Raw genomic sequence first — 27,104 nt, forward strand, 5'->3', positions numbered from 1 at the left:
TATGTGGGATGAGTGCTAAGATAATAATAGGGTTGTTTTCCTAACATTTTCAAATGCAATCCAAATTAGCACGAACACCAGTTATCTTGCATTTAAAATTGAATTGCCGTTTGAATATTCAAATATCATACGTTACATCTCAAAATGTTACTGTAATTTAGGTTGTTCATAACGTAAACTTCAAATAATAATTATTATTACTTCACGTAATTTTTACAGATTTTTATTATTTTGACACATTTTTATTTATTTTTTGTCTTTGTGTTTTTGTGCAGAAATCTTTAAAAATGTTTGACGTCCCCATATTATAAGCAGTGGCCATTTTAAGTTAATAATCAGCGATTGAACATGATGTCTTGGTAACTTTTTGATAGCTGGACCGACGAATATGGGAACCAACATGTTAAAATGTTATTTTTTTATATCACACTAGCCGTTTTCCCGCGGTTTTACCCGCGTCCCGTGGTAACTGCTGCCCGTACCGGGATAAAATATAGCCTATGTTACTCGTGGATAATGTAGCTTTCGAATGGTGAAAGAATTTTTAAAAACGGTCCATTAGTTTTTGAGCCTATTCATTACAACCAACCAAACAAACAAACAAACAAAGTCCTCAGTTCCTCTTTATAATATTAGTATAGATATGGTTGAAGTGTAGTTGAATCCGAGTTTTTCAAGTACCCAGTTACCCAAATACGTCTGAAACTGCAGAAAAATGGCTCTTTCAGTTCAATAAAACAACGCTATCGGATGATCAAATACCTCATAAGATAAGACCCTATCATAAGGGCTCACTTAATTATGCATTTACAAATTTCAATCAAAAGAGTAAATATTGAGTAAGACGTCAATCTCAACTGGGGTCAGAGATCGCCAGTAAATGCTACATTATACATAAAATTGTGGCTATTTTAATAACTTGGTCAATTGTGGGCTAGTAACCAGAAATAGAACGAATATTATCTTATTTATTACTATTGCGTAGATCCTGGGGGTAACTACATAATGACATATATAATATGTTGCATATAGTGCGAAATCTAGAAGATATTTAAGAGCTAAGGTCTTCAAGCAGTGGTAGCGCGTAAAATTCATATTTATTTTTTAACACTCTCTAGGGAAATGTCTATGAAATTATGTTCAGCTTAATTCAGAATAATATTAGGGAATACTTAGTCTAAGAGAATGAAATCCGTGTTTACTCAGACTATCTTTCAAAATACATATAACAAAGGATACAAACGAAATTTAATCAAAACAGTATACATATTGGTAAAAACCCTTGACTTTAATATTGTGTTTTTGGCTCAAGTATGATTTAGCTTTTTCCACTTGACTAACAATTTATCTATCATAAAATACATTTACAAATTGGAAACCGCGGATCAAAAAATCTTCAGAATCATACCTTCTTCACTTCACCAAACTTTTTTCTAAAAATTGTTTGTCATATTACTGTTACAGCCTTTTTATCGTCCCACTGCTGGGCATAGGCCTCCTCTCACACGGAGAAGGATTGAGCATTAATCACCACACTTGCTCATTGCGGGGTTTGTCATGTACCAAAAACTTTTCTTACCAACCAATAAAAAATCTTAATTCTACATACAAAACACACAACACTAACTTCTCCTGGAAATATATTTTTTTTGGAGTTAAACCAGGGATTTTCAAATTAGTTATGATTTTATTTTTATTTTTAATTATATGTAGACAGTTAACGGCAAGATAACTGATCGGTCCACCCCAGAACAACAACTTATTTAAATTACATTATAACAATATTTCTAGTGCCAAAAAAAAACTCAATTCTTCACGCAAAACACACTAACTTCTCGTGCAAACGCTACAACAGTCGTCAGTTTCCTCGCAGTATAAAAGGTTCGCGCGCTCGGTACACCCATCAGAACTAGTCCAAGTGTCACCCAGTAAGCAAGTTGAGCACCACACATGTGTCTGTGATTGTTGCACGTCAACACTTTTCATTTTAGTTTCGAATTATGTTATGCTATCGGTTGATAAGGTGAGTGGAAACAATTTTAAAAGATTTTTTAATATGAGAAGTTAAGTTAGGCTGTTTTTTGGATGGGTGGCAATGGGATTTGATTGTTGTGTTTTGTGAATTATATTTAAAAAAATATGTGTATTAAAAAATGCGGAGGTAGTTATTATGTGTCTGTCTAGGTATAAATGATAATTTTTAGATAAATTGTTCACATATGTTTTCACTTAGAAGAAAATGTTAGGTTTCTGAAATTTAGAATCAACAGTGTAGAAGGAAATAATTTAATATTTTTTTGCATTGAAACAATGTAATCATAAAACACTTACCTAACTTACAATTAATACAGTAATTTTCAGTAAAGTGTTACATTATGATTTTAGATCTGATAAAATACTTAGTGCTTGTTGATACTTCCAGTCAAAAATGAGTATCACAATTATTTATGTAACTGCTTAACAACAAATCTTATAATTCGACTGATCAATTTTTAATTGACTTCCGAATAAGAAGAAGGTTCTCAATTGTATATTTTTTCAAATATTATTTGGTGCAAAATAATATCTTGAACGAATAGGTACCTTTTGGGATTGCATTATTATCTAATATGATATTTTTACCTTCAATTTAAGTAACTTAACAAATATAATATGAATTGTTCGGAAGAGTTACCGCGGTCTTTGGTAAATGACGGTTTTCAAAAAAGTCTGACACATAAAAAAAAAAAACAAAACAATAATTTTTAGTAACGAAAATGATAAATATCACCTAATCACTGTCTACTGTTGAACATAAAGCTCGCCCCTAAGAAGGCTATACATCTTGTAGATGTAAGCTAAGTCTATTCACAGTTTTCTTTATATTAGTTCCTATTTACAACAATAATAAAAAGGAAAATTAAAACTATGTATCAAAAAAAATCATCCGCATCGCTGTCAGCGGAGATCGGGCCCAAAACGCTGTCTGCATTGCCAAGTAATAATACTGTCTTAGTTACTATAGTTCGGCCATTCAGAGAATGCGTTCCTGACACGTCGCGATTGAACTGACGACGTAACTACATTCATTGATTATTGATATAATAATGTTGTTTTAATGCTCCTCAATTGTTAAAACGGTAAACAACCAGCAAAAATATTTTTATCGTAACTGCAACGCCATTGCAAAGTTACGTCGTCAGTTCAATCGCGACGTGTCAGGAACGCATTCTCTGAATGGCCGAACTATATATCAGCTAATCCAAATTCCTATCACTGCACTGTTCACAGTCACACTATTTCAAAATATATTTCGCTATCGGACTTGTTTAAAAATACCTCAAGTCCCCTTCATATAATGTCCTTTCAATAACATCATTCAAAACACAAAAAGCTAGAAAAACCTAGCTCTTGTCTAATCGCACGGATACATTTTTCATCGAAATCTTGATTATAAGGTTAAGCAATACTTGTCCCGGTTGATCCAAGTGTGAATCATGGACCAGAAACTCTGACAACCAGTCTTATCAAGGGGTATCGAGTTGCCCGTGTAACTACGTTTAGGGGGCCAGATAAGCAGTCGCTCTACCCAAAACTCTGGTTTTCATCTGCATGTGATTAAACTAGAAACCAACCCCCTAGTAAGGAAATCGCTAGGCAGTTGATGACTCAAAACAGAAAAAGGATTCATTTAATCAAAACATAGTTGCAAAAAAATCGGCAACTGTGTACGACTTGTGCATAAAAACTTTCTTACACACGCTAATCAATCACAATTTACCGTAAAACTTCAATGTTTACAGTTTGCTAAGAACTTCAAACTTCTACTGTTTACACGTTCTTTAAGATACACAAACACATACACACTTGAAAAATCATTTTTGTTTGTAAAACAGATAAAGTATTTTCCAACTGAAGTTTGTTCAAATCACTTGAACTCATCAAGGGATGACATTCGACGTTTAAGTTCGTATATCATTCTGATAGAATCAGTTTGAAGGGAACTTAAAGTTAACTTGTGACATAATATAATAGGTGTAATGTTATACATAGAAATCGGGATGACAACTGATATACTTAACTGTCCATAGTTGAACTGTTATACTGAATCAAATATAAATAAATTGTATAACAACTTTATTAGAATTAAACTGTAAATCGACTGCAAGCAAGCAATACCTCCTATCTGACATTTTTGTTTCAAAAAACCAAAAAACTTGTATCTACCTAAAACTACCTTTAGATTCAAAATAAAAACAAAAAACTTTATTTTTTATTTTTATTTTTATTTTATTTTATTTGAAAGGAATAACAAACAGCAGTATATTACACAGTAGGCATACAATATAGAGCTTATAATAAAGTAACAAATATACTACTCAACACGTTATCCACAGATTACAATACAGAATAACTAGCTATAGTGGAATACATTAAAAAGACTTATTAGCTAATTACCAGAGTTATTAATCAATACTATGCTTAGAAAAAGAAAACTTGGATTTTCAGTATCTCATTATACCTTCCTCGGAATAAGGATTTTATTAAGTTTTATTGTTCCCCTTTAAAATCCACCCGGAGTCAGATAGGAGGTATTGCTTGCTTGCAGTCGAAATAATTATCGTAAATAATAAGTTTTTTTTAAAGAGTGTCTATGGAGTTTCTTGCCGGTACTATTCCATGAGACCCTCTTTAGAATTTTTGGAACTACCTAACTTTGGAACCGTGCAACTAGCTTGACGTTTCGAAAGAACTCTTATAAGCCTATTTGAAATAATAAAAAATACTTTGACTTTGATCAATGTAATTAAGTTAAGTTGTGACATAAATGAAGGAATTGTGTAACGTATTATATTATGTCGATACATATTGTCATGAAATTCAATAGAAATGACGCCGATCTTGTTAGACATTGTGGAGCTACATAATATTATGAATTTGTTCAATATAGTTGAATACAAACTGAATAGAACCTGAGAGGTTTTCGTAATTCGTCTATGTATTAATTAAAAAAAAATACGAGTGTCTTAGAAATAAAAAAAAATACCGAAAGAAAACTACAAGTCTTATTCCTTCTACAAATATGTATATAAGTAGCACGCGCACACATACTTACTTAATTATTTTAAGTAAAATATTTCAATCAGTTCAAAAACAAAGCTTTTCGTAAAACCGTCTTACATACGAAGTTCCAAGCAAATATCAGCCTTTAAGGGGAGGAATTTCTTAAAATTCATTCCTGTCTTATCTCCCTTACACATAAGACACACATTTTAAAATTTTACAAGCATTAACTTTTTACTGCGATATTTTGATGAGAATTTTATTTATATACTGGGGAATATTGCATGCACATGTATGTCGATAAAGTATTTTTTTCTAGCTCGGATTGGTTAAAACTTAAAATGCTGGTAAGATGTGCTATCGTTAATACTCTCACCTGGCTAAAACTAAGGAAAGTTTTGCTAGTTCTTAATATTTACAAGTAAGCAATCAATATTTATTCCATTGCCGTTGTCCCCATATAGACGATTTTACGCGTTCCTAACAGGTGAAATCTATCAAAAGATTTTCTTTAAGGAGCACTGTAGAATGTGAGCTCAAAAAACTGTAAGTTGTCACGGTAAGGAGTCTCCGGTACCTAAAATGGAATTCAATATAATATTTGATTTCGGTATAGATACGGCTGTCATTGAACATCCTTGGCAGTCGTCACGGGTAGTCAGAAGTCAGAAAGTCTGACGCCAGTCTTACCAAAGGATATCGGGTTGCCCGGGTAACTGGGTTGAGGAGGTCAGACAGGCAGTCGCTTCTTGTAAAGCATTGGCACTCAGCTGAACCCGGTTATATTGGAAGCCGACCCCAACATAGTTGGGAAAAGGCTTTGGAGATGATGATTTGAATTTGGTATAGATAGGGATTTGACCACCAATCCATCGTGAGCATGGGCAAATCCCCCTAACTTGGGGAAGGCCTTTGTCTAGCAGTGGACGTTTTTTCACTGTGACCATTACGATAGATTTCACCCTCAAGAAGATATAAAAATATAGACAGTATTTATTCCTAAGCGTCAAGTATAACCGCAGGAAATCGCCAGTAATTATGACACATATTATCTATACTAATATTATAAAGCTGAAGAGTTTATTTGTCGCACTAATCACAGAAAAAATCTCAGAAACTACTGGTCCGATTTGAAAATTTATTTCAGTGTTAGATAGCTCATTTATCGAGGAAGGCTATAGGCTACTTTTTATCCCGGTACGGGAAGTAGTTCCCACGGGATGCGGGTGAAACCGCTGGCAGAAGCTAGTCACGTATAAAAAATACATTGTCAGAAACCCTACACGTCCATATTAGTTTAAACTTTGACCTTTTAGCACGGAAGTTATTTTCAATACTTTTACAAGTAACTGATAGGTGTAAAAAGAAAATTATATTTTCCCTTCAACAATATAAAAAATAGTGTACCTCATTTCGATCCAATTTTCTTTTTTTGGTCTGTCTATGGTTTCCCTTTATCCACCCACGTTTAGTTTTGATAGTCTATTAACTTGTGGTTCTATTATACTATATAGGAGTCTAGTTAAGTACTTGTTTTTAAAACAAATGTTAGAAAGAACTATTTCATACATTGTTTTATAAATAATTTATCAGCAGCTCTTTAGGACTTATTACTAAAAAAAATATGCGATGTTCGTCTCAAGTAGAATGACATAGATTACTTATGTAAATTTAAGTACATATGTATGTTAAGAATATCTATAATACTATACCTATGTACATTTATTCTTGGAAACGATATGATCAAGTTAGGAGCATTTAGGTACCCCTCTTACGTTGGATTAAGTATAAGATTTTATGATGACGACACAGAATTTTCGAAAACCACTGGTCAAAGGGATGATTTTTTTTCAAATTCACAATACGCCGTAGCACCAAAGCACGGTATTCTTTTGAACGGCCAAAGCATTGTGTTGGTGTGACCAACAGCAAATATTTACGGAAATAAACCCCTCTTGTAGTGAACTCCTCTGCAAACTAAAAACAATAGAATTGAAAATACCACCAATGTCTGCGAAAGGTCATATCATAACGAAATATTTGCCGGATTGAAAGTTGATAAAACACGTATTGTTTTAACATTATCCTCGGTACTTAAGAACATTGATTTTCAACCATCTGTACAGATACATACGTTGTAATATTCATACAGATTCTGACAAAGAAAACTACTATGGGTTTGAGTCCCATTTGGACGCCAATAGCGAAGGATTTTAGCGTCAAGACATTAGCGTCAAGTAGCAACTAATCTTATTTATAAAAATGAATTGATGTTCGTTAGTCTCACTAAAACTCGAGAATGGCTGGACCGATTTGGGTTATTTTGGTTTTAAAATGTTCGTAGAGGTCCAGGGAAGGTTTAAACGATACCAAGTTTGTTGGGTCAGCTAGTAATGAATAACATGAACCACTGTCAAAAACGTGAATAAAACAGCAATTCTTATAAATATTATAAATTCAAACCATATTCTTTGATAAAGAAAAACCTTTCCTTTGAATAATCAAAAGTCCATAATTATGCACCTGCTTTAATCTAAAATAACGTTCAAACGAGTGTTAATGGCCTATGAAATCATAATGACGTGTTATGAACAAATGTTATGATGCATATTGCACACAGAATGCACAAACGCATAACTTTGCTATAAACCTCCGTTTGAAAATAACCGCAATATGCGCAAACGTCAATGACTAACCTACAGTCAAATAGCTGTCATCAACAATCAGCGAATATTAGACGTTACAATAAAACTACTTTAACGGATTATATTGCGGTTATATTAATATTATTTAATCCCGAGGTTTCGGATCCTCTACAGCATCTGTGGTTACGGGCAGACTACAGCCACCATAGAAGTCAAGTCAAAAGCGTTTATTGAAAGTATGCTAGTTTTTAGCACTTTTTCACGTCAAATTTACAAAAGGACAGCATCCCCAAAACGCTCCCCCTTTCGCGAATTCCTAGTGTTATGGCTGAGAAGAAGAAGAGGTGAAGGACAAACTTCCCAGCAACGAAGTGACCGTGACCATGGAGGCTGTAAAAGTAGTTTTATTTAAATACTAATACTATTAAACAAAGTTGTTTTTGAACGCGCTAGTCTCGGGAACTACTGATCGATTTGAAAAATATTTCATTGTTGGATACACCTTCTATCAAAGAAGGCAGAACAACTTTTATCTGGCTACGCGAAGTTATTTCAACAGAACCGCTTTCAGATGAAACCGCTGGTGGAAGCGGTTTGAATAGAAGATTAAGCACTTTTTCTAGCAGCAGATACTATAAACCATAGTAATGTTATTACTACTGAAAATCTAAAAGACTGCAATTACAATTGACTGCGTTTAATGCAATCTTTAGACAAAATATTAACACCAGAACATATGCCTTATAAAGTATCATGGGTGTTAATCACCACGCTTGCTTAAGCGGATTGGCGATTTAAGACTTTAGACTCTAGGGGCGAAAGACGTGTCGAGTATCCAAAGCCTGCTGCATATTTTTTCAAACATTTTATTTAGACCCCATTGCTTAAGATGTTTTCCTTCAAAACTCAGTTTTTATCGTCTAATAATATAGGTACTTAGAAAGCAGATATAACTCAGTGATATTATATCAAACGCGGACGTTCGTACTTGCTTTAATACATGCAATAATCTGAAATAATTTATTTGAATTTACTACTAGGCTACCACTGTTCAGAGAAACTATTTGGTTTAAAAATCTAAAAGATCCCTCTCTGACGTGTTTTAGTTCAATCGATTACAGATTATCAGAACTTTCATTTCCAATTAATTTAAAGTTCTCTTTGATGTGGTAAATTAGGATTTGGTTCCAATTTCCTGAAATTAGGCGGCATAAGAAATATTTTGGTAGTTAAACCAATACATTACTAAACAAGGGTGGCGTTGCACTTATCAAAAACCTTTGTCTAATCTACATTTGATAGGTTGACGACTTCATCAAGTCATCATCATGTGTATTGGAAACAATATTTGATGAACATAAAGATATTTCAATCTCCAAACGGAAAACAATGGATGGACCGATTATTGTAATCCACAGTTAGTAAATGTTCATAAAAGTACAGATCAAATTCAACTAAGATTTAACAAGTCATAATACCTACTTGAGCACATGTATACAACGTTATTTTTTGTTTGTGCGAAACCTGAATATAGTTTGTTCAGAATCAGTAACTGAATCGATTCCAATAGTTTTTACACCATGTTATATTTTTTCCCAAAATTATCTAAAAAACTTTGAATGTTGGACACCACAAATAAGTATTTATTCTCGCACAACGGCGGTCACGGCGAGTTCATAGCGGGCGCGAGCGCACAGTGCTATCGCGTTGCGCGGCATGTGTGCGTTTTGTGGTGATTATGTATTTTTACGGACAGTCCCGTAACTTAACAAGCTTATAACTTTGTGATTTTTCATGATACGGTTTTGAAATTTCGTACATAGATTCTTTACATAAAAATACTAGATAGGTGTATCAGGTTTCGCATAAACAAAAAATAACGTTGTATAACGCCTGGTAACTAATAAGCACTAATTAGTCCAACCTTTCTCTGGGCCTGTAGAAACTAAAGACTAGATCTTTAAAGCACCTTCAACAAGGTACCAGTAAGTCGGTAATTTAAATGATCTATAAGCTTTCAGGGACTTCAGTGAAGTCTTATCCACTTGGTTATTTAATAGAAGTCAACTGGTCCTTGCGGATCTCTTGTTGACTTTTACGACTAGGTAACAGTTTGAACAATGTCGACATTTGAAAAAGGTTAATTTTGAAAATGATAGGTAATTTTTAGATGATCCTACAGAGTAAGAAATGTAAATATGAGTCTGATTGTTTGCTCTGGTATTACAGTAAATTAATATATTAAAACTTCATTGACTTATGATTGGTGTAATTTTGATACAAGAAGAAATTATTGCCAGTAAATGGAAAAAAGTAAATAGAATTTAGATTTGCTCTGATTTCAAATGTGTGCAATTCCTTTAGTATTTCCTGGTTGACTAGGAACAATTACACACGTAAAAACATTTATTCCTAGCCAATTGTAATACAAAGTCGTTTGCTTAAAATAACAACGTGGTGAGCTGGTTCAAACAATTACCTATCTAGTTTTTAAAATAATTTGAATTCTTTCAGTAATATTGTTGCTACATATTTCTAATTTACAGTAAAACTACAAAAAGAAGAGAGTATGTTACACTGTATGTGTCCAATTACTTAAATAGAATTTAGCTTGAAGATAATTTGGAGGAAAATTCCTTGCTTAAATAAAGAAAAGCTTGGCGCAGCTGTCTTATGGGTCCCAAGTTACCGAATTTATACTTATAGTGTGAACTATTGATGTACTTATGAATAGTCCGCCCGTTATATATGTATTTAGAAACAATATAATAATTTTGTCACCGATAAAAAAAAAAAAACTCAGAGCAGGTTTACTTAAAATTGAGATTAAAATACGTGTAAACCAGACAACTAATTTTTTATTCAAATCGTACTTAGATGATCAGTTACAAGTGTTTTTGGAACACTATTATGAACAATCTATACAATATACCTAATATATTACAAAGCCAAAGAGTTTGTTTGTTTAAACGAGCTAATTATATAAACAGGAACTATTGGGCAGATATCAAAAATGATTTCAGTGTTTTAGATATATCGAGGTTGGCTGTAGGCTATTTTGTATCCAGCTACGTAGCCGTAAAGCCGTGGGCGAAAACTAGTACATGATATAACCTGGACCCGTTTACGTTATTAGATACCCATGAAATTCGATAGAGGTATGGATGAAGCCAAAAATTCCGGATAGGTTATCTGATTTTAAAGTGAACCATTGGTTCGGTTATTGGTAAAGGTCAAAGGGCAAACCAATGGTTGTGGTTTTGTTTTTCTAACTATATAGTATTTACTATCCCTCGAAATTACTATATGGCTTGGTCGTTGACTAATATTTTGCAACCGACTTTCCAAAAAGAGGTTCTCTATTCAGATGTTTTAATTTTTTTATTCGATTTGTAGACCTGCATTCAAAAATATTAAGTATCTCAAATAAATAAATTTTGGAAATTTCTGAGCTTTGAAAAATTACACAAGCGTGGAAAATAAATGTTTTTCTTTTATTTATTTTTCTCTCTTGCTGAACACAGAATCTTGTGAATGTTATCCTGTTTCTACTATTTCAATGCTAACAATATTTCTAAACAATTGCATAGGAAAACGATTCCTCTTATATATATCTAGTTCCCATTATATGTATATAGTTACGGTAAATAGAAAACATTTAGATACTCAGGTTATTTTCCCGTAGCCTGATGGTTAGATTTCTCACAAATAATAATATAATAGATGAGTATTGTTAGTTCTCAATCGACTGTGAAACCTGAATCTATAAGATTTCATAAGCGGAATAGATTGTTGACTGCTAAAAATATATTCTACTAATTCATTATGTACACCATTTGTACTGATTTTATGATTGATTGTAAGTTCGGGTTCGATTAAAAAAACTTTAATTTTTAGATGCTTCATTTGTAACGGAAGGCTACACACAATACTATTTATCCGAGTGCGGGCAGTAGTTCCCTTGGTACACGGTTGGAACCGGGGAACAGCTAATATCTTCTCTTATGATACCTATTAAATAAGAATATTACTTAAAACAGTTTTAAGTATATCCTGAAAATTATACACGTTCTAAGGTAGACTTTGAAAAAGTCGTGGTAGCCAAGTGGGTAAAAGACCAACCTCTCAAGTATGAGGGCGCGGGTTCGATCCCAGGTCAGGCAAGTACCAATACAACTTTTTTAAGTTTATATGTACTTTCTAAGTATATCTTAGACACCATTGGCTGTGTTTCGGATGGCACGTTAAACTGTAGGTCCCGGCTGTCATTGAACATCCTTGGCAGTCGTTACGGGTAGTCAGAACCCAGTAAGTCTGACACCAGTCTAACCAAGGCGTATCGGGTTGCCCGGGTAACTGGGTTGAGGAGGTCAGATAGGCAGTCGCTTCTTGTAAAGCACTGGTACTCAGTTGAATCCGGTTAGTCTGGTAGCCGACCCCAACATGATTGGGAAAAGGCTCGGAGGATGATAAGGTGGACTTTGAGAATTATCAAGTAACCTGTTATAAACTTTAAAATTGCGGTAACTCGATTAAGGATTTAGGGTGTTAGTTAAATTAAAAATAAGTAGACACGTTTAAATTTTAATTTTAATTTATTTTACTAGAGTGAGTGTAAACGTTTTTGTTCGTAAGCCACGATTCAGGCTCTGCCTAGTGTGGTTTCACTGTTATTTTTGTAACTTGTAATTTGAGGTACTAATAAAGATTTATTATTTATTTATTATTATTTACTGACTTATTTTATAATGGACACAAATACAAATCTTTGCTCTTTATAATATTAGTGCAGACTAAAAACCTTACCTTCCTGTAAAAATTCTTGCTCTAATATTTTGCAGTAACATTTGCAACCATTAGACTAATATTTAAAGAAGTGCAGTATACTGTAGCAGCCATTTTCACTAGTATTTTTTTATAATTATCTTATGTCACAGCAAGAATGTTGCCAGCCACTGACGAAAAAAATGATTAGATTTTACAATTTTTTCTTTAAAAGTTCATATTTATAAAATTATCGAAGGTTACATAATTTTTTACTTATGAACAGAGCTATTACTATTTTCGTAATAACTTGAAATATCGGTAACCTCAGAACTAGGTACTGCTGTTGATATAGGACGACCGCACCTTAATGTTATCTTATAATCTAATTTGGTTGTTCCTGAATTCCTCAGTCCAGCTGTGGGCCAACTTATTGAGTTTAGCGCGGAATAGATAATGTTTATATTATAATCATCGGCAAGGATACTGAGCCCTGACCTTTGCCTGCGCAGAAGCGATTTATTGGTTTATTGCCATAAGTGTACGGTGCGCAAAGCGATCCCCACTCTTCCGCCGAGAGCTCACTATCCGTGCCGATAACTATACACCGTTTTCAAACTAGCGCATTTTCCGCGGGCAATCCACGTACTGGACGAGTGATGTGCATATATGCTACCGGTCCAAACAATACCATCTGGAACTTCGCGACAGGTTTTTCCGGGTGGATTATATCGTGCGTAGAAAAACGTAGCGTAGGTATAAGCGCGACAATATCTGATAATGTGTAAACGCTCTTAGTTTCCTGTATCATATACATTTTGAGCTGATTCAGTCACTAAAGGCATTACAAATGCAGACAAACCTTACTGTACAAGTTTTGCCACTATGTAAACTTCGAATTTTATAAATCAAACGCTTTAACATTAATACAAAAAAAGTATGACGCTTAGCATTTAACGTAGTCTGCAAAAAAGCCGGCGCATGTGTATGTATCTAAGTTCTCATACATATTTGATTACAAAACAAAAGTGAAGTCTCCTTAATGGGTTTGAAACTAAAATGTACGAGGCCTAAGAACTGGGAGATAAAGTAGGGAGGCATATAGGGATGTTAATAGATTTATATCAGATTTAATATTATTTTTATTCTAATTTTGTCACAAATAACACTAAAAACATCTTAGTTTAAAATCGAATTGTTACAGCCTTTTTATCGTCCCACAGCTGGGCACAGGCCTCCTCTCACACGGAGAGGGATTGAGCATTAATCACCACGCTTGCTCAATGCGGGTTGGCGATTTCAGACTTTATAGTCCAGGTTTCCTCAAGATGTTTTCCTTCACCTTTTTATCAGCCATTGGCGTCTGAGATATACTTAGAAAGTACATACAAACTTAGAAAAGTTGCATTGGTACTTGCCTGACCTGGAATCGAACCCGCGCCCTCATATTTGAGAGGTTGGTTCTTTGCCCACTAGGCCACCACGACTACTTTTTTCTTAATAAATCGAATTATTAAGAAAAAAAAAATATGAATCTTGTAGTACCTGATCACATATGTGCCTATACATGTAAATACAGGCAAATTGAACTTATCATAGTAACAAAAAATAAATAATTTTCTAATATCCTCTTAACAACAAGAAGAATTAATTCTTAATCATTCAAATTGATTCAGCGGTTTCGGCGCCGGCGTTGATTTTAATGACCAATAAACGCGTCGCATTTGAATATCACCCATACATGTATTGAGGTAGGTCAAGGACCTTGAAGATTTCGCGAACCATCACTTCGCAAGTGTTACGAAAAAGGGCCACAACTTATTTGGCGAACGAGGCCTATTCCTAGGCATGCCTAGGCATATGGATACGGCAAGTAACATACCTACAGCTTAATTACGCAGCATTTACTTTTAGAAATATTTATTCAATAAAGCTGTCATGTTCTTTAGGTCGTACTATAAACGCAAAATTAATGGAGGTGAAATATTCATATCATGTGATGTAACAGCTACTCTTTATTTCAGCCGAGTTATCATTCATCAGTTCATCTCGTATCGAGAGATTCGGAATCAGCACTGATCAATCAGTCAATAATGACGAAAAACTATATATTTAGTGACTTCGTTCGTCATGCTACGTAGGCGTAGCGTTGCGCGTAGTTTAGGGCTACGCGGCTACGGCGCGGGCGTAGGCTATATTTGGTCAACAGTGGGTGCAAAATAATGTTACTTGTAATAAGTTGTGCAGGTTATGGTTGAAAGAACTTCGATTTATTGAAACAAAAAAGTTTTGTGTTCCAATTTGACCAATAGATGACAAATTGTACCTATGTATTTTATTAGTTAGCAAATATATGTATTTGCAATCTGTTCTTTTTCAAGTTAGACTGTTTCCACAGTAGGCAAACTGTTAGGATGTGTTCAAACCAAACTGACTATCAGCCGCCAAAAGTGAGCGAACGTTACGCAGTTTATAGTTTTACCATACATATTAACTTTTTCGATCACATCTAACCGGTGATACATTATGCGTAATATGCATAAACGCATTCGGGGGCTGACAGTCAGTTTGGTTTGAAGGCAGCCTTATGGTAACATTATAAATGAAAAGATAACTTAATAAATATAACCCAACATAATCAAACTGAAACCCACCATAGGATCAAGAAACACCCTCGCCAAGGAAAGATAATCTTGTATTACCATTAATTACACACATAAATAAACATACAAAATATTCCGATGACAATAACAAAACGATTAGATAATCATCGGGACAGATATATCGAATAATACCGGGAAATAAATAACAGTTTATTATTATTTATTTATGAAGCATCAAGAGATTATCCGTGGGTGTAAGAATATTTATATCTATGGAAGATAGGAAAAATTGGAGAATAAACAATTTGAGTTGGTCAAGTTATGGCTGAGGTTAGGAGGTAGATGGGTGACCATACATTTTATACTGGTAGATTTTCTTAATCTTGTGTCTATGAGTTGTGAATAATGAGTGAATAATTATTAATTATGTGTTTAGACTAAAAGAACAAAAAAGTAAAGATAGAACATCACTAGCCTAGCCAGTATAAACGGATATGTTATGGACCAAGTGATAAATTGAGCAGTATACATAATGCCCGGTCATTATGAAAAATGCCCAATATGAGAGCGCAATTTGATAATAATTATTCAAATAATCAAATTGACCGGGCACTATACATATTGCCCGTGACCTTTTGGGCAAAGTAATACAAGCAAAGTAATAACATATTTATATATTTAATTTTTTATTGTTATTGCCATTTAATTTAAAATAAACTAAATATTAAACCACTTAAATAATCAGCCTCATGATTTGGATTAATTATGAAGGACTTCTGCCTTAAAAATCCACTAGTTTTTGCATTTGAAAGTTAAGGAAAGTCATATTTAAAGGGTGCTTATTAAACAGGCTCCTTTTTAATATAATTATTCGCCCCGAATAATGTATGTTGCCTTCTAAATTACTAAGTCAGCCACAATTAACGAGCATCTAAATAATACTATCTCAGCCACTCGTTATCTTCTAAGTAAACCGCTCTAAATACAACTCCGCATGATGGTTATTTTTTAGCATCTAAATTTGTAGCATGCGTTCTAACAGTAAACTTCTAAAATACTATGAAATGACATCATAAAATTTATTTATTTAGCTTCTAATTTTTTAACTCAGTACGTTTAAAATGTAAGCAAGCAACATGCAGCAAGCATGGCTTCTGTCACGGCTCCGGTGCTGCGGGGCTCCGGCGGTCCCATGCGAGCTTATCGTCGCAGATGGTTTTCACGCTCACCGCCGCAGCTTCGGCTTGCTGGCCGGCTCAGCCGGCCAGCCTCAGCCGCGTCGGCGAGCGTTAAAACTACCTGCGCCTCAGCTCGCAGGCCGCCTCGCCCCTCCACACTTACGCGGTTTTGAATTGCACTCTAGGGGTAGGACAGACAAGACTACGTGGAGTCGGTTTTGCAGCGATACGTTTTCGTCACATCATCCTCCGAGCCTTTTTCCCAAACTATGTTGGGGTCGGCTTCCAGTCTAACCGGATGTAGCTGAGTACCAGTCCTTTACAAGGAGCGACTGCCTATCTGACCTCCTCAACCCAGTTACCCGGGCAACTGTTACGTGGGATACGTTTTCGTCACTAACTTCAATTTTTTGCTTTATTATCAAATTGCCCAACTGTCATGTAGCAATATAATAATGCCCGTGCAATGTGATAAATAATGAAGTTAAGATAGTTATTAATCACTTGGCCCGATAAAGCTAGACATTATTCATAATGCTCGGGCATTATTAATAATGCCCGAATTAATCACATGGTCCATAACAGATACATCTGATTAACAAAGTATTGCATGGGGCAACAGCCTATCTGATCTCTACTATGGGATATAATGAGCAATCACGCTTCTTTGTATGTAAATGCGCCGTAAAACTCAAAGTTTCAAGTCTCAAGTAATCGTTGTTTTGTAGAGAAAGCCTGTGAGATCAGGACTACATGATTAATGAGCAAAATCTGCAAACCAATTAAAGATAAATATTAATGTTTAGCTAATTATCTCTACTGATCACGTCATGAAAGGTAGGCACTATGATGCCTGTATTGTAAAAAGCAAAGATTTTCCCTGAAAACTTTTCTGAAAATTCTTACTAGAATCAGACAGTCTTTGGAGATTTGCTTGCTTCCTGAGCAAAAATCTCAATGAATAATTAAAAACAATAATGGAATAACATCATAATAAATTCTATTTGCTGTCTATTTTTTATCAAATCTTGTTTTTTTTGCTAATAATTCTTGCTTTTATTTAAATTAATTAAGACATCGGTAGGTACTTCGAAGCATTATGGTTCAGTTTCGGCCAACGCTCGTCTTAGTAATGTACCCCAGAGATTTTTAAATATTTAAAACAGGGATATTAATTGATGTCAGTCTTCAAACTAGAAACCATTACAGGTTTTACAATATACTCGTAGCTTGATGTTCTTAAGAAATCACGCATTTCCATTACATAAGAGAAGAATATGATTGTAATTTCAGTAGTGTTCCAATTAATAAGTGGTTCACTTGAATGTAGTATGTACAGATAGGAAGTAGGCATACATAATTTTTAATTTTAAGTGTGTTTTAGATTAGATTTTTGTTTTTTAGTTAGTGTATTTAATTTTTTTTTTTTTTTTGTTTTTGCATGCCAATTTGGTAAAATATGGCAGAACCCTATTTATGTGTAACTCCATCATGTATGTACCCATATTTGCAAAATAAATTATCTTTTATCTTTTATCTTTAAGATATAAAAAATGGCAGTCCTTACCAAGTTCAAAAGATATCTAGATCCCAGAATATTTGCCCACTACGCGTAGACAGTGAAAGAAATAAGTATTCATGACATACATAAATAATTAATCTTATTTTAATGAGGATAGCTATCAAAGGCTGTAAGAATTGTTAATTGAGTCGAAAAATTATGTGACCACATCAGGTAAAATTACCTAATATGTACAAAATATAAAGAGCGTTGATCTAACCTTATATAATTACTAATGCTTTATTAATGAGTAATTAAAAGTACGTAACAGGTTTGACTTATGCCCTTTCTTTTTATTAAAGAATGACGCAATTTATGTGGAAGGGAGAATCATGCCCGTTTTCACCAACAATCTCTTAATCTAAGTGCCACTTAGAATAAGGGCTCTCCCAATTTTGTCATAAATAACTATGTATAAGGGACACCTAAACATTGGTGAAAGCGAAATTTTTATTAAGTGTTCCGTAAATGCTCTTAGGGGATCCCTAAATTTAGGTATTTGTTGGTGAAAATGGGCATCAGACTTTACAATCCAAAACATGCCCATTATGTAAGGAGCCTATAATAATATGTTCTGCGACCACAGTCACTCTATCGAAAAATCCGATGCAAAAGTTAGTTTGTTTCTTCATTTTATTTCTACGGTTCAACATTACTTGTATGAGACCAATGTTAAATTATATCGCTTATAAGCAAAACAACAGATTAATAGAATATTGAGAACGGGTGTTAGATGGTACGGTTATCAACTTTTGGTTCAGTTCGAATTAAAGTTCAAAATCCTTCAATGTGATTTCGCTTTCGAAAACAGAAAGTTAATAACACCAACAAAAAGGTGGCTTATAAAATTATTGAGAAGACCTTGGAGGAGGAGCAACGCAGGGTCGGTAATCTGGTCGTCTTAAATCTTTGAAAAGGTACCGGTAATTACCATCCGGCAATGGAAATCGGCTATTGTCTTTAGTATGATTATGGCTTAAAAGTTTGAAAATTAGAGCACGCATTGAAGCCATGATATTCTTACAGTCTAAACTTTGCTTAACCAACTGACACACTTATTAAAAGCTTATTTAGTGGAGATGCAATTTCTTGGTGTTTTAATACAGGCACCTACTCGTATTTAAAGGATTACTTCACACAACATTATGTATCTCTGTAATACTATAGAAACCTTTATCTTTTTCAAGTTAACCGATAGTTTAGAATCTCAACATAGGAATAGGTTCATTAAAATCGGTTTAGCAGTTTCCCCATGTTATGATTTTTATAGATAGACAGAGTTCCTTTTGGATTTGTTTTTAGAAGGACATCGAATTAAGTCTCTTATGAGGTCTAACATTTCCATCTAGAGAGAAAAGATGCTAGCTCTATTCAACCCATTTCCATTAAAGATATTTGCAGCAGTCTTATTTGTTCAGATGAAAGCTATGCTAACAATTCTCATGTTCAAATAACTTAACTTTCATACTAAAGATGAGTGTTTTCATGTTTAAGTTAAGCAGGTCGCCTTTTGTGCAGTTTAGAAACTTTGCGGTTCAACTGTTTCCATTATTTTCTTATGGAGCATACGCTGCATTATACTGTAAGAAGTATGAATAGGTATTGAGTGTTATGAAAGACATTCTTTTAAAATATTTGCTGAAATGTTCGAAGTACAAAAGTAATTTGAACAACACCTAATGCGACGCAGCAACTGAGCATTTACTCGAATTGAATCTGATTTCCCTCACCTAACTTTAACAATCTTGGTAAGCGAATGTAACATGAGTATTAACAATATCTTACTATATTTTCCAGAAGCATGTCTCACCACTGGCTCCTCATCGCGATCTCGTGGCTCGGCAGCGTGCGGCCCCAGTACATCAACAGCGGGGGCCCCGGCAACGACTTCGTGCTCGACTCCCTCGACACCAACCTGCAGTTCCCTCTCCCCTACTACTTCCACATCCCCACCACCAGGAACGACTATGAAACAGCACAGAACGAACCCGCCTCACTCGAAGAAGCCCAAACTGACATCCAGAGGAAACGACGGACGGCTGAAGAGAAAGAGGAAACAAGAGAAAAACGCTGGCTCCCAAACATTATTGACTCAGACCAAGCCATGTACTTACAAAATGATGAACTAGTTGGAAGCCCATTCACTAATACGATCGAAGGAGTAGTCGACGACAATGCCACGAATATTCTTCTTCCTAAGGATAAGAAATACTTCAGTCCGTGGGGTGGGAAGAGAGATAAAGCCAGCATCGAACACATGTGGTCGTGGAAACGAGCCAGCAATATCCGCGAGCCGAGCATGCCTAAACGAGTGCGCTTCAGTCCTTGGGGCGGCAAACGCAGCGGCCAGATGATCTACAAACCCGGTTCAAAAAGTTCCAAAATCATTTTCTCGACTACAATACCAGAACTAACGCGAATCGTCTCAAACTACTCCCCTAATGGAAACGAAGCTTTCAACTTTGCTGGCTTTCAATTTATCCCGACGCTGGACAAGAGGCACCCGATCAAGATCCTGGCTTTGAGCACAAAGACAAATGAAAGAACACTGCGAGAGGCGCTACCGTTCAAGAGCTTTCTAGAATCTTTGCCAAAGATCTTCAAGCCTGGGCATCCGTACCTGGATGTGAACTTGAAGAAAGATGGAAAGAGGAAGGTGAAGTTCAGTGCCTGGGGTGGCAAGCGGTCGCCGCCCATCATTGGGCCCATTTGGACTCCTGCGCCGCAAAACCTCAAAGAATCAACGTTAGATACAATACTTCTCATTAGAAATAGTCAAGACAAAGATGAACCGACGTTAAAGGCATTGTAATTTGGATCCGATCTACTCCCGAACTTTGTATTAGTTATGGTCTAATATAGTGATAAGTTCCTTCATAGTTATGTTAGTGCCATATTTGTAACTGACGTTAGAAAATGTAAAAAAAAAGCTCTCGAGTTCGGGGGTCCCGCGTCCTTGACGACTGGCTGGGCTCGTCAACGGCGCAGTACTGATGTATTTAATATTAAGACTTTGTTATTCTTATTTACTGTGCATCTTGTTAGTAAATATAAATAAAAATAATAAGTTAAATGTTGAACTCATTTCCCCCAACTCTATGGTGAACAAATAATAAAATATTATGTGAATCAGAAAACAAATTTATTTTTATCCTTTTAGTTAAAGATGTATAAACGGTGGAGATTATAGTAGTTTCTTTACATTTGAGGCAATAAACATTGTCTTTTACAATTTCATTGGATAATTACTGTAATAAATGAAATGCAAAATGAATATTAATTGCAAGTTTATCTAATCAAAATCTGAATCACAAATTAAGTCATGATATCACTGGTATACAATTCAAGGATCTGATAAACTTTTGAGTTTAAAATTTAAATTTCCTTAATCAGTATAATACAGATTATGCAGTACATATAAGATAGAATCAATTTATTGCAAACATTCAATAATACTTCAGGAATTTGAGCAAAAACATATAAATATATTATCCAATGTAAGATTTTACAAATTCTATTTTTAATAAGTTTATGACAATCTCAGCATTTTCAGTATTTGTGTAACAAATTGAATCAGCTAGCTTTCTAATATCCATCAAATTTTACTGTTAACAGTTTAGGCAACTGAGGAGTATAAGATATTTAATAAAGAACACAATTAACACTTAAATCTAAGCAGTCCTCAAGATGATGTGGACTCCAGAGTCCGTCTCCACGGGCCGGCTGAGCTGCCCAACCTTCAGCTTGAAGGCTTCTTCCTCAAACGGAGCCTGCATCTGACCTCGTCCAAACATGCCCAAGTCTCCGCCACGCTTGGCAGATGAACAGTCTGAGTATTTAGAAGCCAGGTCGGCGAACGTTGCATCATTTGCCACAATCTGCTTACGGTACCCCTTCAGTAGTTCCATGGCTTCATCCTTAGTACGGGTGATGTTTTCCTCCCTCCATGATGATGGACGCCTGCTCTCAGCGTGCTTGACAAGGAGATGGCTGCAGCGGATCTCGCCAGGGTCGGCTGGTGCCTCCGGCCTCTCCCACTGAGATTTCTTAGTGTACATATTGAGAAAATACGTCATTCCTGTCGACCGGCTGGTCCTCATCTCCCATCCTTCGGGCAAAGGCGCTTCGTTCTCCTGACTTGACATTCTGCAACCATTTTCGCAAGTTTTTGGTCGATATACACAGTAATTACAAGACAATGCTCATTGTAAAAAGTGATTATTCAAATTAGTTATCATAGTAGAAAGTTACAAAAGTAGGACGTTAAAACTAAATGATATCGCTGACAAAGTGTTTTCAAACTATTTAAACAATAAATCTGCTGTCTGTTCACCATAAAATTAGGAAAAAATTATGCCAACTTATACAAAATTCTTGTAACATAACCTATTGAATGCTGTTTTTTAACAGTCAATTGGAAGTAAGATACTTGGTTAAACTTACCTGAAATATTCACCACACGTTTATTGAAGAACAAACAATGAGAAAACCGACGGTTTATAGTGAAAGTGAGTATAAAACAATAACAATTAACAGTTTTCAAGTTTATGACGGCGCTTTCTATCGTTTGACAGTTTTGACAGGACGCCGATTTGGATTTGATGTCAATGGATTTGACAGCGCCATAGTGAAACGTCAGTTGCGTTTTATTTATAGAGGAGAGAAAGTCCGATCAATAATTAGGATTAGTATTAGTAGCTCCGTGATTAATAGCCGATACTTAGTTCCATTTAGAGTTTGCATAAAAATCAAATAAGTGTTCCTTTATAAACTGAGATATAAGGAAGTTTTATATTTTATGCTACTAATAATATTTATGCTACAGAGGTGGCTGCACCTCAAAAAGATTTCGAGACAGTTCAGGCTCATTATAAATTACTCTGATATTCTGGTTTATAAAATACTACACTTTTCACATCTCTATTACCATAGTCCTAGATTTTCTTTTCGGCTTAGAACCAAGGTTTTTGAGTTTAACTTTAATCTCCTAATAACTGCCAATAGATGGCGCATACTGCACGTATCCTGTTCATGAAAATGAACAAAATAATTGTTTGAATATGAATAAAATGTAATGTAATTAAGGATAATTTTGTTTTACATGATAATGTTATTTATGTCGTTAAAATTTTCATTTAACTTATGAATTAAATGTTGAGTGCTTTTTAGTATATAGTGACATCTTACGTTGGCACGATAAACTCAAAAGCAGCAGTGGTATGTGAAAGTTTTCCTTTCAGGGTGAGGAAAACTCGCTAACCAAACACATTGATCCGTTTGTTTTACATAGTTAGAACATTAATAAATTAGAGATGGCACACCATTGTACTATCGTGAACAAAGGTGAAGCAGAAACATTATTCAAATAACGTTCAATAGGAGTAGAAATTTGGTTAAATAGTACCCAGGTAGAATACCTAAGTATGATTTTTATTCAATAGCGCCATTGGTATTGTACCAATTTGAAAGAAATCGAATATAAAATCATCAAATTAATTCCTTTTGACGTAGGTCAGGTTCAGAAATAGGTAAGGGCGCTTTAAGGAGGTGTGGTCCAGTGTAATTGTCGTGAAAAAGTGCTTATATGTACAACTTAATTTCAATAGTTTCAGACTTAAACTTCGATTTTAATGTTAGTTTACTTAGGTAATTACTCATTTGAACCGTATCAACCGTATTCTTTCATCAACACCACATTCAAGTGCAGGAAGGTGATGGATAATTTAAATTGTACTGTTCGTTTAAAAAAGTTCCTCCGGTTCTATATAATAATATACTTTTCAGCCGCTTTTCAGCCATGCCTTAGCCTTCATGAGGCTCCTTTTTTATTTTTATGATTATTTCTAAATAATATTATAATCCATAGCCACGTTATTTACTTATTAACAGCCAGCAGGTATCTTTTCCGTAAAAACTATAGTTTGTATATATTTATGTAGATAGGTAGGAACGCCTACGTACTTCAATGCTCATAGGTACTTATCAGCAATTATTTTATGACATAAAACTACTATCCATTCAAAACAGCCACTAAGTAGTAAGAAATGACCTCGACATTTGCATGGAAAAACATTCCCAATGATTCCGTCGAATTCAATTTACGGAGCTATTATTTTTTATGATTCATAAAAACATCCTGTAGGGCAATATGGCAATATTCATTGGGGCATTACAGCCTTTTGTATGAAATGTTGCATACAACGACGGTCGGCCGGTCAATCAGGTTAGCTGCCAACATTAATTGGACATTCATTAGCTGAATACAGTGTTTGTTTCATTTGATCGTCTGTCTGGCTGAATGCTACATTACCTGTGCCGTGCATGCAATTTTCTGAAAGCAATAATAATTGTCTCTGGCAATCAATTAATTAATTTTATTGGCTTCAAGTGTAAAGTTGCATATTGCAAAAAAAGATGTTAATGTTGATCTTATGTTTTTAGGAAAATAATGAAGTAATATTTTTGAAAAAAAAAAAAATCGAATGTAGAACCTAGATTATTAAAAGTTAGGTATTTTATTGATTACCTTACCATTACATTTTTGAAAATCTAAACTTCCATCTTAGGTAAAAAATTTCATTTAAGACAAGATCAGCTAGAACTTATTTAATACCCACAATAGACAATAAGTAATTATTTATTATAGAAGTAATTATTTATAATATGTAGTAGTAATACAGTTTTATTTTCTAAATATTACCTACCACGTGGGAGATAGGTAATATTCATTGTCACGACAATATTATTACATACTTATATTATCGGAAAATATGTAGGTTATTTCAATACAAATAACTGTCAGTGCAAACCGTTCTTGAGAACAGTGAAGACAATGTAACACATACCACAATATTATTTATTTATTTATTGCAAAAATGTATCAGATGCATCCTTAGCCTTATTACATTGTAATATAGTGTAATACCACACATACATTTACCACAGACGAATATTATATCATCAGCATCATCTCAGCCATAGGACGTCCACTGCTGAACATAGGCCTCCCCCTTAGATCTCCACAGATAGGTACCTGTTGGAGGCGACCTGCATCCATGGTCTTCCGGTGACTATTATATAGTGACTATATAATAACAGCAGCAGCAGCAGCTTCAGAAGGAACATGATGGGTTCTGGTTAGTACGTGACTGGCACTCCCTCACGCTGCACCCATAGCTGGAGGATTCATTTGATGATGATATCACATAAAAACAAAAAAAAAAACTGTGAAAGGAGGCCTGTGTCCAGCAGTGATACCATAAAAAGGCTGATGATAATAAAATTAATGGTATTCTATCTATATTTATGTATCTGCAAATATTGTGTAACAGTACTTATTGCATCTACAAATCTAGATAGCAAATCAGGTTCTCTTTGTGGTTAACAGTATAATCTACCTACTACAGAACACAGTTAAACCGTCTTTGTAATCGAGAGTCCACAAGGGGTACTGCTTTAACTGGATTACTGCACAGTTGTGCGTACAATTTGCTTACTATCCAAGAGATGCTACTGAGTTCCTATTGAGTTAGGTGAATGGTGATACTCAAGTTTCTTAGGAAATGTAAAAATCGGTAAAAAAACTTTTAAGTTAAACGGTTTTATCTCATGTGCACTGAAAACTAGAAAAAAATTGTTACTTACCTACCAACATATGTAGGTGGTCTCGGTTATTGGACTAAAAAAAAATCTACCTATGGCAAAGCATATCTTTATATCCACACTTAGTATAGAAGAAAGTATTACAGCAATAGTTAATGGGCCCCACGTTTTTATTAAAACCGTTTAAAAACGTGGTTTTCTGATTCGTCAAATAACTTTGCATTTCTGAAGTCAGTAGTGGCTAAAGTGAAGATGTTAGTAGTCAAGTTTGGAGTGCCAAAGTTTTTAAACAAGAACTCTAAGCATTTATGTACGCCTCTGAAAATAAATGTGTTCATCTTGGATTTCTTTGCAGAATTATTGCTAAAAGACCGAAAAGATACTCTAAAACAAAAATAATAGGTAATCCTATTGTCCATTATTGTGATATTTTCATAATTACACATTTATTTATTTCTATTCTTCGACCTGTATGTAACTTCAACACTCACGGAACTTGTCCAATTGGGTTAGGTCTGCTATCTGTCTATTTGTCTCTACAGTGGCAAAATAATTAAAGTGGTTTTCAACCGTAAGCACATAGGTCTTGCATTGTCCATCTAACAACTAGATTTCCACAGTAATTAAACTGACCGTTTACATAGCCGAATTAATACGAGACTCGACTTTACAAATAGTCGGGGAGCCCGAACTTGTTTAATTGCAACATTGTCGAGCTCTTGGACTCAATGACTTGTAAATATGGTCTTCTTTTGTGCTCGTTTGTGTTTTGTTATTTACTGGCTGAAATAGAAACTAGCAGTAGGAAATAGGATAGTAAGAGGTAATTAATGGTCTTTATATTGTCAGCATAAGACTGGGTGACAGAAAAATGAGAAGCCAGTGTTTGTATGGGCGTGTGAGAAGGAATGAAACAAGTGCTACAGTGAGTATGTTGAGTATGAGTTTAAATGCATAGATTGCCTGAAAAAAATAAAAGGTGGGAATATGAAGAGGAATGGAAAAGGAAAACATATTGCGCCGATCCCAAATAAATAGGGAGAAGGGCAGAAAAAGAAAAATAAATTAAGATGAAGAATAAGAGTGCACATCCCGGTTGCAGAATAGAAAGTTAGGTAACAACTATAAAAATTACCTACTCTTAATTTAAGTCTAACACAAAATAAATATTAATTTGTGCATAAGCAGCTTAATCAAATAAGAACAATAATTATTTCGGCGTCTGCTCAATTGATTACCTTATGCTCAATCCTTCTCCGTGTGAGAGGAGGGCTGTGGCCAGCAGTGGGACGATAAAAAGATTGCAACAAAAACAATGGTCCGAAATAAAAACCAACATCAAACGTATTTTCTTCCAAATAATTGCTTATTTTTATTAATTGTCACAATTACGTAGGTGTACTCCTGATCATGAGAACCGGTCACCATGTAATACGGTGGGTTCCAGTCCACGCACCAGTAGCTGCAATTCCGTTCCGATGCCCGACAAACAAAATTAACGTTTTCATAATTACCTTTGTAATATTGTTTTCGGAAATCATTTAAAGGTCGGCCCATTAAAATAACTTCAATTGTGATGTGTTAAATGTGACTTGTTATTGTTCGTTTGTGGTTTATTTCAAGAGACATAAAAGCCTTGTTTCGTCACGTCGAAATCTGCAATTTTGTGAGATAATTGATATACATAGGCACCATGTACAGTTATAAA

The 27,104-nt window shown here is 34.7% G+C and overlaps 2 protein-coding genes across 4 annotated transcripts in view; one reads left to right on the forward strand and one right to left on the reverse strand.

Moving 5' to 3' along the window:
* LOC124640764 (putative peptidyl-prolyl cis-trans isomerase dodo) overlaps positions 1–22,390 on the reverse strand; it is a 39,350-nt gene extending 16,960 nt beyond the window's left edge. The window contains exons 1-2 of one of the 2 annotated variants that reach the window (XM_047178687.1): positions 22,238–22,390; positions 21,065–21,940 (exon numbers count right to left, since the gene is read on the reverse strand). In XM_047178687.1, the coding sequence (XP_047034643.1) occupies positions 21,466–21,939 (474 nt within the window). In that variant the 5' untranslated portion in view covers position 21,940; positions 22,238–22,390 and the 3' untranslated portion in view covers positions 21,065–21,465. Of the gene's footprint in view, positions 1–21,064; positions 21,941–22,237 lie in introns of those variants that run through there. The other variant, XM_047178686.1, reaches the window with a different exon arrangement.
* Positions 1,903–20,931, forward strand: LOC124640763. 2 transcript variants are annotated; one of them, XM_047178684.1, is made up of 2 exons: positions 1,903–2,023; positions 19,592–20,931. In XM_047178684.1, the coding sequence occupies exons 1-2, from the start codon at positions 2,001–2,003 to the stop codon at positions 20,604–20,606; spliced, it is 1,038 nt and encodes a 345-aa protein (XP_047034640.1). In that variant the 5' UTR covers positions 1,903–2,000; the 3' UTR covers positions 20,607–20,931. The 2 variants fall into 2 exon arrangements, with proteins under 2 accessions (XP_047034640.1, XP_047034641.1); XM_047178685.1 differs by lacking the exon at positions 1,903–2,023 and adding an exon at positions 14,000–14,321.
* Positions 22,391–27,104: the final 4,714 nt, after the last annotated feature.

This window comes from Helicoverpa zea, chromosome 21, assembly GCF_022581195.2.
Source record: "Helicoverpa zea isolate HzStark_Cry1AcR chromosome 21, ilHelZeax1.1, whole genome shotgun sequence".
NCBI lineage: Eukaryota > Metazoa > Arthropoda > Insecta > Lepidoptera > Noctuidae > Helicoverpa > Helicoverpa zea.

Bases quoted from the DNA above. Each gene is read 5' to 3' on its own strand.
- LOC124640763 (XM_047178684.1), top strand. From the start codon at position 2,001: ATGTTATGCTATCGGTTGATAAG. The intron at 2,024-19,591 runs GTGAGTGGAAAC...TATATTTTCCAG, and splicing joins TTATGCTATCGGTTGATAAG to AAGCATGTCTCACCACTGGC.